The following is a 12132-nucleotide window of genomic DNA, read 5'->3' on the forward strand; positions in this document are numbered from 1 at the left end:
TTAAGTCGGTTAAGCGGTTAATAGGCGGTCGGTTAAGTCGGTAAGGCGGTTAATAGGCGGTCGGTTAAGTGGTAAGGCGGTTAATAGGCGGTCGGTAAGGCGGTTAAAAGGCGGTCGGTTAAGTCGGTTAAATCGGTTAACATTCGGTTAAAATGGGTAATGAAACGACGTCGTTTTGATTTTTTAAAGGAAAAAAAATGATCATACGTTTCGTTCTTACTAAAACGACGTCGTTTCGTTTTATGTCGGTAGGCGATCGATGGCGGTTCGGTTCAGTTCGGTAAGCGGTCGGTAGGCGGTAGGCGGTAGGCGGATAATTTGCCCACCCCTACTTAGAAGATCCCAGACTAACCTAAAAGTTTCTGAAACTTGAGAAACCTGAAATGGTGAAAGCATAAAACACTAAATTTTGGTACTGCTAGCCTTGGAAATGCTTTGCCCGTATAACGTAGATGCCCTTTGATGAGTGGTTGAAGGTGGGCAACCAAAGTATTTGAAAAAAATCCACCAGGGTCAAAGAAAAATTTTAGGGATCGAAGGGGGGGAGCGAGCGCTCCCTCTCTCGAACCCCTGCCTCCGCCCCTGCATAACATACCATTATATTTGAAATGGTTATTAATTTTATTGATATGCTAGTTAAGATAACTACAGGGAAAAAGCCCTCATACATACAACATTCTACAAATCCCCTAAGCTTCTTTACTTAACTCCACCTTCGAAATGTAAGTCATCATTTTCTCTGAAACAATGTTGAAAACGTACGTTTCTGCTCGTGGTATTTGGAAAAGCATCAAACAGTGGATGTCAAACTTGCAGTATTCTTCAAAATATTCAAAACCTCTTTCATGGAGGGCCTGGTAGAAGGCAGAGTACCTGTACAAATGATCCCAAGTTTGAAAACAAAGCACATTTCATCCAAGTAACGGGGTTCCTTCACCTCCTCATCCAAGGCATCAACTACAGGGCCCCCTTGTTGAAAGTGCCGCCATGCCCATTCAGCAAGGGATGTGTGCTCATCACCATCAGTAGCTTTTCTTCCAGTTGCAAGCTCCAGAAGGATAACCCCAAAGCTGTAAACGTCAATCTTCTCACTGACTCGTGTCGTCTGAGCATACTCTGCAGTTCAAGTTAACAACAAAAACTAAAACTGAAATTCCTACCGAGGGAAAAGAAGAAAACGCGCGAATTTCGAACATCATGAATTGATGATCAAAGTGAATCTTAGAAATTTCATGTCACGCACCTGGAGCTATATAGCCGAAAGAGCCAGCTACAGCTGACATTGTAGCAGATTCTCCATGCTTGATCAACATCTTGGCTAGACCAAAATCTGCGATTTTTGCATTAAACTCAGAATCTAAAAGGATGTTGCTTGACTTCACATCTCGATGAACAATGGGTGGTGAGCAGTCATGGTGCATATAGGAGAGCCCCCGGGCAGCCCCAACTGCTATCTGAAACCTCTTAGGCCAATCTAGGACGACATACTGGACTGAACCTGAGATAGTTGACGCTCTACTACTCATCCTATGCAGCCATAGATCTAAGCTACGATTTTCCAAATACTCGTAGACAAGGAGTTTTGAATTATCACTAGAGATACAACAGAGCAGCTTCACTATGTTGGAATGTCGAATTGAACTCAGTATTTTGACTTCTGCCAGAAATTCTTTTTCAAGCTTCTGTTCTAGCTTTTTCTTATTCCATATCTTCTTCACAGCGACAATTTCACCAGATGAATTAATAGCAACACGATATACCTTTCCCGATCCACCGCTACCAATCACATTATTATCTATCAGTCTAGACAAAATGTCAGATTCTGTGAAATTCAGCCTCTGGAATGAGGTGAGCTCCCATGTCAAATCCAATACCTGCTCTCTCTTTCGATATATCCTGATCACAAGGAATGAAGCTACCAAACCTAGTAAAGCTGCTGGTAAAACTATAATCCAAGCAAGTAATTTGGATGAAATTTTGCTTGAATTTTGGGGTTTGGAATTGCATTTGGCAATGTTAAGTGACGGCCTATTAGCACAGAGACGAGGATTGTTCAAGAAGCTGCTGGCATATGCATCATTTTCAAATTCACTTGGTATCCTCCCAGTCAAATGATTCGAAGAGAGATTGACTGAAGTGAGCTTAAGGAGGCCAAGTTCTCTTGGAATTTCACCAAACAATTGGTTTTCTGAGAGGTCCAAAACAGTAAGTCCTGGTAAAGAACCAAATGCCTCTGGAATTTGTCCAGAGATTGCATTTCGGCTAAGGTTTAGCATATTTAGCGATTTCCATGATAAAAAATCTGATGGAAGGGAGCCTGAGAGTCGATTGTGATCAAGCAAAAGAGTTGTTAAACGTGGAAGAGCGGTTAGTTCTCGAGGAATTGAACCATTTAAGAGATTATTACTGGCGTCCAAAAACACCAAATTCCTCCAGAAAGATACTCCCGCCAGAATTTTACCTGAAAACCTATTGTGACTGATTTCTAATCGAGAAAGATTGCGTGACAATCTCTCAGGAAGCTCACCCGTAAACAAATTGTTGCTTAATAGCAAGCTGCCCATATTCAATAATGTCCATAGGCCACTAGGAATATTCCTGAAAAACCTATTATTCTGAACATCAAGAAATATCAAATTATTGCAATTTTCAAGCGACTTGGGCAGTTGACCACTGAGGTTGTTGTCGGAAGCTACCACTCGTACCAACCTTCCATTATCACCCAAGTGTTGTGGTAGCTGGCCAGTAAGCCTATAATTGGACGCCACCTGAAAAACTTCAAGCATAGAGTACCGCCCCAGGTCCGGAGGTAGAGTACCTGATAAGTTATTGTTGAACAGTTTAAGATTTATCAATCCTGGAAGACGACCTATGCTATCTGGAATTTTTTCAGATAATTGATTTTTAAATAAACTCAAACCGGACAATTTGGTGAGTCTTCCAAAATCATCGGGTATTGTCCCGATCAAGTGATTCTCGGAGAGATCAATAACATCTATGTTTGAAGCCTCAACCACACGAGGAATCTCCCCAGACAATTTGTTTTTGTAAAGATACACTTTACTCAAATTCTTCGGCATAAACAAACCACTCGGGATTTTTCCGCTCAGATTGTTCCTCGACAAATCCAAATGCTCCAGTGCCGCCATTTCTCCAATCGTGTCTGGGATTTCTCCTACCAAATTGGAGCCTGCCACCCAAAGATACTTCAGTTTCTTCAGTCTTGTGAACTCCGAAGGCAACGTTGTTGTGATCCTCGTCATCCAGGCCAATTCTAGTCGTTCGAGATTGGACAAGTTGCCAATTTCTGGCGGGAAAGAACCGTTAAACTGACATGCGAAAAGCTGAAGTGACCTTAGCTCTGTTAACCACCCGATGGATGCTGGGATGTTTCCAGAGAAGATGTTGGCTCCAAGGTTGAGCAGGCGAAGCTGAGCCATGCGGTGAATGTCATCAGGGACTGTGCCGGAGAAGTTGTTCTGCGACAGGTCGAGGTATTGGAGATTGGAGCAGTTGTAGAGAGGTCGTGGGAACTCATTTGAGGTCATATAGTTGTATGAAAGGTCAAGGGTTCTGAGGTTGTTGAGGTCACAGATGAAGGGTGGGACTGTTCCGTTGATACTCATGTTTTGGAGGGATAGTCCTGTGACTGATGAGCCATCGGTACTGCAGGTGATCCCTGGCCAGATACAGTGGGAGGAGTTTGATGAGGTACTCCATCGGCTGAGAGACTGTGGGTTTTTCCAGTGTTGCTTCAGTTTCAGTAGGACTGCTTGCTCTTGATCATTGAGCTGAGAGTTTGCGTGGCTCAAGAAGAGCAGGTGGAGGAGGATGGTGTAGAAAGAAAATTGGATGCATTTTAGGGTTGTTTTCGTCATTTGGAGGTTGAGCTTTACTTCTTGTTTTAACTCTGATCTCAACATTGCCCAAAGGAGCCATTTATAAATTTAAGTAATAGTCAAGTCAACGTGACACCTAATTATTATATTAGGTACTAAAATATGGACTATAACGTGATATTACAAGTGACTAGCTAGATTTGAGTCTTATTCTTGGTGGTATAATGTGAAAGTGAGGTCAATTAATTTTTTGATGCGTTAAATCCTTTATGTCGTGGCTTTCAAGTATTTTTTTGCAGTTACAGTAAACATGCGTTTTTTTAAACAACTCATTCACTGAACTGTCTATTTTTTTTTTTTTTTTTTGATATGTCCACACAAGAGGGGGAGGAGGGATTCAAACTAGTGACTTCCGCTTCATAAAACGTGGTCCGCTTCAACTACCCCGGCCCTTTCTTAGATTGTGTGCCAAAAAATTATTGGGCTGGGTCATTTTTGGCCTTTTCTCAAATGTTAGGTTTTATTTTGCACTGAAATATTTATACATAGGTCTTTGTTGGGATGTTCATTTATTTTATTAATAAAATTTCACTTGCCCAAGGCCACCCTTGTGTGGCGCCACACAGATGGTTTGCTCAACATCAAAAGAGCCAGGCTAAACGTTTACCCGAGGGAAAACTATATACATTTATCCCTGGACTTACACTTTAATTCAAACTTTAAAAAGTTGTAATTAATTTCTCAAATTATTAGTCCTCTTAGCGCTGCCATTATAATTTTTTGTTAACTTGGATTGCAAACACATGAAATGTCTATTATACCCTTTATAAAATGTGTGAAAATAATGCCCTTGAATTAAAATAAAATAAAAAATTCTACAAAGACCAAACCGTAGCCATCCGCCGTGGGTCCCCTCTTCCCTAATGATTGAGTCTCTATATATACCATGGTGACCTACGGCCGACGTGAGTCTCCACTCCATAAGTACCCAACGACTTGATCTCCTCCATGGATACCCAAAGGCCACAGCCGGCCATGGGTCTCCTGGCGACCACATTTTTCTAAAATAAATTTTTAAAAAAGGTGTATTTTTGTTATTTTATGTCACGTGTATATCAAATGACCAATTTTCCATATAACTTAACCAAAAATCTTAATGATGGAGGGTTAAATAAAATAGGCTAATAGTTTGAAGGGCCAATTATAACTTTTTAAAATTTAAGAGAGTTTGCAATTTAGGTACGTATAAAGTAGCATGAGAAAATGGGAAAGATATCCTTTTTTTTTTTTTTTAAGTACATCAACAAAGGAATTATAATAAAGAAGAATAAAAGGGCCGAGAAACCCAATAAAAAGTTACAAAATAACTTCATCAGTGCAAGTAAATAAAAAATAAAAGATAATGCATTAAATAAATGACGCAGCCCTATAAATTCTTAACACGAATGCCAAAAAAGTTGGCCGTCAATTAAAGCGGTTTGACAAGACGCACCAAAAATGGCACAACCTAAAGGCACAAGAAACAAAAAAACAACTGTAGCAATACACCCGAAGGAGAATCACCAAAGCAGATAAAACACTGATGAAAGTTAAATTGGAGACAACAAGAGGAAAACAAAAAGAAATACAGAAATTTAAGAACAATAATATTACAACAAAGAGCCCAGAAAACACAGATGGCATTGAACATTGAAGGAAGAGGCATTCCCTTTTCTTCTTTTTTTTTTTTTTTTTTTTTTTTTCCTCCCCTGAGAATAAGACGCCTTCGAGGAAACATGGAAGTTGGAAAAAAACAGGTGGAAGACTTGGACGTACGCACTTTCAATGGTAAGCGTTTGTTTAACGTACACACATTTTGCAGTAAATTTCCACAACAAGAATCTTCTTTTTCCGATCAATTTCCACCACGAATCGGCATATCATTTCTCAAAGATAATTAATTGCTGATAGTGACTTCGACGGTCACTAAGGGAATATATAGTTTTTTTCTCGTCTCTTTAACAACTTTTCCAAGTGGAAGTATTGGTGTTAGAAAAAGTTTTAGTCAATGAGAACCAATTCCTCCGTCCATTCAGATGCAGTGGTTGGAATCATTGAACCAAAATATATTTAGTGCATAAGATTCAATACTACATTCGATTTAATTAGGGACCAAATTGTCTTCCAATGAGAAGTCAATTCTTGTCATTATCTCATATACTTCTCGCATGCTAATAGCACGCAAGCGACTCTTTTGAAAATTGGGTCGAAAAAATGTTTTACAACCCAATTTGTTGAAAAAATTTGTACTCGTGGTTGTTGGTGTGTTGTGCACTTAGAGAAAGGGAGGTGGACCAAAGACCAAAATAAATATTGATCTCTTGTGGTTGTTGCTGTTTTCATGTGGGGTACAATTAGGTTTGTCCAAATCTATTTTTTTATTTTAGCTTTTCAAACCGCATTGTGCGGCACATTAAGAGGACCGAGTCATTTGTCATATCTGAACTTTGTAATTATTTCAGTGTTGTCTTAATTGTTGTTGTTTTCATGTGGGGTACAATTAGGTTTGTCCAAATCTATTTTTTTATTTTAGCTTTTCAAACCGCATTGTGCGGCACATTAACAGAACCGAGTCATTTGTCATATCTAAACTTTGTAATTATTTCAGTGCTGTCTTAATTTGGTTTGGGTCTATTGTTGGGAGCCCACTCCTTTTTCATTAGTAAATTCGTTCGCTTCTTCTTTCTTTTGAATCAAAAGTAAGAATGATTCTCTCATTGTAACTTTTTTTTTATTCAATTAAGAAAAAATAAAAAATAAAAAATAAAAGAAAGACGGTAACCTTCTTTGTTGGGGCCGTTTGCAAAGATAACGGAAATCCATTTACACACCACCTAGTTTTAGACGCCTATACCTTTAGGAATTTGGGAACTTCCATAAACTAATTCTGCACAAAAGACAGAACTATAACCACAAAAACAAAGCCGTCAAGTTTTTTGTTTTGGTTTCCTCGTATCCCACATTCCTAAAACGTTTTATGCTTTCTCGTCCTGGTGAATTCAATCCTAACAATTTTGGAATCTCATTGTTGCCTGCCATGATGTCTGACTATGGCAAAAAAACAAAAAAACTAGTCATCATGAAAGCAAAGCAAGGGCTCTCAAGAAATCATGAGACCAATTGCCTCACAAATTATGTAGAACTAGCTCAATAATATGTTGAGTAAGGATGTATGTGCAGACGCGGATGCGGTTAATCCGCATCCACTCGGTTATTATTCGATTTTCACAAATAGGTAATAAATCTATTTTAAAAGCTTTCAAAAATAATTTTGACCAATTTTAATTTTTTGGGTTTGTTTTGAAAATATAATGCAATACAAAAAATATGTAAAATCGAGAAAAAAAAAAAAGAAAAAAAAAAAAAGAAAAAAAAGAGAAGATTTTTATGTTTTTTATCTCATGATTCAATGAGCATAACAAACAAGCCAGCAAACATTAAAAAAATATAAATTATAAATCCAACACACACATATATATAAGGTGCATTCACGTACCTAAAACCGTTATTCGCATCTGCACATGCGAATGGTATTTTTTGCTAACCGCATTCACATGCGTAGATTACAAATACGAATAGTTAATATTTGCATGCATATACACTCCTAATTTTGAGCATTCTAAAATCATTTTAACTAAACATAATTGCCTAAGGAAAAGGGTGTTAGCCCAAAAGACTATAGAGCAAATAATGTATCTCTCCATTCCTCGATTTCTTTATTTCACATTAAGCAATGATTGCATTGAATAGGCTCCTTTCTATTTCATTTGGACAATTTTACCCCCTAAAATAAAGGACTATGGCTAGTTGAACATAAAATTAAAGCAATATGGCGGTTCGAATTCTTTTGGAAATGAAAGTCACGTGATAATACTATCACATTTTAGTAGCTAACATAATAAATGTCATGTGAACTGTCATGTCAAGTAGCGTCTTTTAAGCCATTTAAAACACATCACGTCAACCGATGTAAAATGGGTGTGAAAAGTAACATTATTTATAAATATAATACATAGAGATAATTCAAACATAAAAACAATACGACAATGTTATCCTCCAACTTTAAAAGAGAAATGTTAGATACTATAATTCTATCCAATATTCATCCAACAATGCTGACTTGGCACTACCAACCAATCATCGAATCTTTTTATTATTATTATTATTTAACAATGATTAATCCAAATATTAGTTGGGAGTGTCATGTCAGCATTATTGAATGAATATCAGATAAAATTATAATATCTAGCATTTTTTGAGAAGTCATCAGACAATGGATGCCAAAGTTGCATCATTATTTTCTAATACCCTCTCGCGCTTTGAATTCCTGAGGATGGAAGAAGCACGTACTCGGAAATCCAGAAACAAGTGGCTGGCTGCATCGGAGCAAAATTTTGAGAACCTCTTTCATGGAGGGTCTGGAAGAAGGCAGAGTATCTGTACAAATGATTCCAAGTTGGAAAACACAGCACATTTCATCCAAGTAACAGAGCTCCTTGACCTCCTCGTCCAAGGCATCAACTATAGGCTTGCTTTCCTGAATCTGTCGCCAAGCCCATTGGACAAGTGATGTGTGTTCGTCACTCTCACTAGCATTTCTTCCAGTTGCCAGTTCCAAAAGGATGACCCCAAAGCTATAAACATCAATCTTCTCATTTAGTCGTATCGTGTGAGCATACTCTGCAGTTTAAGTTAATAACAATTAAGAAGCAACAAATTAAAACTCCTGCTGATGATAAAAGGGAGACAATTACCAACATTAATTATAATAAAAATGAAACTTGCAAAATTTTATGTCACACACCTGGAGCTATGTAGCCGAAAGAGCCAACCACAGCTGACATTGTAGCAGATTCTCCCTGCTTGATCATCATCTTGGCTAGACCGAAATCGGCGATTTTTGCATTAAACTCGGAATCTAATAGGATGTTGCTTGACTTGAGATCTCGATGAACAATGGGTGGTGAGTAGTCGTGGTGCATATAGGAGAGCCCCTGGGCAGCCCCAACTGCTACCTTCATCCTCTTAGGCCAATCCAAGACATCGTTATGGACTGAACCCGAGACAGTTGATGCTCCACTCTTCCTATGCAGCCATAGATCCAAGCTGCGGTTTTCCAAATACTCGTAGACAAGAAGTTTTGAATTATCACTGGAGATACAACAGAGCAACTTCACTATGTTGGAATGTCGAATTGAACTCAGTATTTTGACTTCTGCCAGAAATTCTTTTTCAAGCTTCTGTTCTAGCTTTTTCTTATTCCATATCTTCTTCACAGCGACAATTTCACCAGATGGATTAATAGCAACACGATATACCTTTCCCGATCCACCGCTACCAATCACATTATTATCTATCAGTCTAGACAAAATGTCAGATTCTGTGAAATTCAGCGTCTGGAATGAGGTGAGCTCCCACGTCAAATCCAATACATGCTTTCTCTTCCTATAAATTCTGATCACAAGCAATGAAGCTACCAAACCCAGGAAAGCTGCTGGTAAAACTATAATCCAAGCAAGTAATTTGGAAGAAATTTTGCTTGAATTTTGGGGTTTGGAATTGCATTTGGCAATGTTAAGTGACGGCCTATTAGCACAGAGACGAGGATTGTTCAAGAAGCTGTTGGCATATGCATCATTTTCGAATTCACTTGGTATCCTCCCAGTCAAATGATTCGAAGAGAGGTTGAGTGAAGTGAGCTTCAGGAGGCCAAGTTCGCTTGGAATTTCACCAAACAGTTGGTTTTCTGAGAGGTCCAAAACAATGAGTCCTGGTAAAGAACCAAATGCCTCTGGAATTTGTCCAGATATTGCATTTCGGCGAAGGTTTAGCATATTTAGCGATTTCCATGATAAAAAATCTGATGGAAGGGAGCCTGAGAGTTGATTCTGATCAAGAAAAAGAGTTATTAAAAGAGGAAGAGCTGTTAGTTCTCGAGGAATTGTACCGTTTAAGAGGTTATTGCTGGCCTCGAGATGCACCAAATTCCTCCAGGAAGACACTCCTGCTGGAATTTTACCCGAAAACTTGTTATGATTGATCTCTAATCGAGAAAGATTCCGTGACACTCTCTCGGGAAGCTCACCTGTAAATGAATTGTTGCTTAACATCAAGATGCTCAAATTGAATAATGTCCATAGGCCACTAGGAACATTCCCAGAAAACCTATTATTATGAACTCTAAGACTTATCAAATTGCCGCAATTTCCAAGCGATTGGGGCAGTTCACCACTGAGGTTGTTGTTGAAAGCTACCACTCTTACCAACCTTCCATTATCACCCAAGTGTTGTGGCAGCTGGCCAGTAAGCCAATTGGACGACACCAGAAACTCTTCAAGCATAGAATATCGCCCAAAGTCCGAAGACATAGTACCTGATAAATTGTTGTCAAACAGTTTAAGATTTATCAGCCCCGGAAGACGACCTATGCTGTCTGGAATTTTTTCAGATAATTGATTGAGAAACAAACTCAGACCCGACAATTTGGTGAGTCTTCCAAAATCATCGGGTATTGTTCCTGTCAAATGATTCTCGGAGAGATCAACAACCTCTATATTTAAAGCCCCAACCACTCGAGGAATCTCTCCGGACAATTTGTTTTTGTAAAGGAACACTTTACTCAAATTCTTTAGCATAAACAAACCGCTCGGGATTTTCCCCCTCAAATTGTTCTTCGACAAATCCAAATGCTCCAGTGCTGCCATTTCTCCAATCATGTCTGGGATTTCTCCTACCAAATTGGAGCCTGCCACCCAAAGATACTTCAGTTTGTTTAGCCTTGTGAATTCCGAAGGCAACATTGTTGTGATTCTCGTCATATAGGCCAATTTTAGTTGTTCGAGATTGGACAAGTTGCCAATTTCTGGCGGGAAAGAACCGTTAAACTGACATGCAAAAAGCTGAAGTGACCTCAGCTCTGTTAATCGCCCGATGGATGCTGGGATGTTTCCGGAGAAGCTGTTGGCTCCAAGGTTGAGCAGGCGAAGCTGAGCCATGAGGTGAATGTTATCAGGGACCGTGCCGGCGAAGTAATTCTGCGAGAGGTCGAGATATTGGAGATTAGAGCATTTGTAGAGGGCTCGTGGGAACTCATTAGAGGTTATACAGTTGTATGAAAGGTCAAGCGTTGTGAGGTTCTTGAGGTCACACATGAAGGGTGGGACTGTTCCGGTGATATTCATGTTTTGGAGGGATAGTCTGGTGACTGAGCCATCGGTGCAGTTGATCTCCGGCCAAGAACAGTGGGAGGAGGAGTTTGACGTGGTCCAGTGGCCGAGAGGCTGTGGGTTTTGCCAGTGTTTCTTTAGGTTCAGTAGGACTGCTTGTTCTTGATCATTGAGCTCAGAGTTTGCATGACTGAAGAGGAGGAGGAGGAAGGAGATGGTGTAGAAAGAGAACTGGATAAGCGGTAATAAGGTTGTTTTCCTCATCTCGAGGTTGAGTTCGTCGACAGTTCTGGTTTGACCTCTCGATCAGCTTAAAGATGGGCTGAGAAGCGGGATAAAACACGTACAGTATGAAAGGCACAATAACGAAATCAGCCCATATTTAATTAACGTGCTATCGAAATAAATTTCTTGAATTCAAAATTTATATAAATCATTTACCTCTTGTTTTAATTAAAAAATTTACACGTTGGGCTTCAACCATTATTTACCTCACATTTTAATTAAAAAATTTCACGTGTTGAGCATCTTCCTATTAGCTTAATTTTTTATGATAAATAGTAATTTAACATTGTATAAGAGCAAAAAATCATAATTAGTTCGAACTAATTCTATAATTCACCCAATTTTAGTTAAACATTTCATGTGTTAGGCCCCACTTGTTAAAAGAGAGTTTGAATTCGCATATGAAAGAAAGTGTTAGCTAGATATAATTAAATAGGGAAAAATACACTTTACCCATATATATATATGAAGGATGATCACTTTTGCGTTTTAGCCTTTAAAGTTCAAAAAATGAAATTCAACTCCTACAAACTATCAAATTGTGACAAGTTAACTCATCAGTTAAGTTTTCCCGTATTTTTGAACGGAATGTCAAGCAAGTGCACCACGCGTGACTTTAAACACATAAACTCCCAAAAATACCCCCAGGAGAAAATACATGTTAACCCCTCCCTTAGCCATTTTGGTGTGGCCAAACCAGTACCCCATGGGCTGTGGAGGTGATTTTTCATCCTAGTCCAGCCAAATAGGGGTGGTTGAGCCACCCCCGAACCATTTAAAGGTAGTTTTGGCCACTCTCATTT

At 39.0% G+C, this 12132-nt stretch overlaps 2 protein-coding genes across 2 annotated transcripts; both read right to left on the minus strand.

Moving 5' to 3' along the window:
• Positions 1-624: 624 nt before the first annotated feature.
• LOC133857855 (receptor-like protein kinase 5) lies at positions 625-3908 on the minus strand. The gene is made up of 2 exons (XM_062293216.1): positions 1244-3908; positions 625-1116 (listed from the first exon to the last, which is right to left on the minus strand). The coding sequence occupies exons 1-2, from the start codon at positions 3876-3878 to the stop codon at positions 791-793; spliced, it is 2961 nt and encodes a 986-aa protein (XP_062149200.1). The 5' UTR covers positions 3879-3908; the 3' UTR covers positions 625-790.
• Positions 3909-8157: 4249 nt separating this feature from the next.
• LOC133857485 (receptor-like protein kinase 5) lies at positions 8158-11308 on the minus strand. The gene is made up of 2 exons (XM_062292754.1): positions 8683-11308; positions 8158-8558 (listed from the first exon to the last, which is right to left on the minus strand). Exons 1-2 carry the CDS (start codon positions 11306-11308, stop codon positions 8173-8175), a joined length of 3012 nt encoding a protein of 1003 aa, XP_062148738.1. The 3' UTR covers positions 8158-8172.
• Positions 11309-12132: the final 824 nt, after the last annotated feature.

Source organism: Alnus glutinosa, chromosome 14 (genome assembly GCF_958979055.1).
Source record: "Alnus glutinosa chromosome 14, dhAlnGlut1.1, whole genome shotgun sequence".
Taxonomy (NCBI): Eukaryota; Viridiplantae; Streptophyta; class Magnoliopsida; order Fagales; family Betulaceae; genus Alnus; species Alnus glutinosa.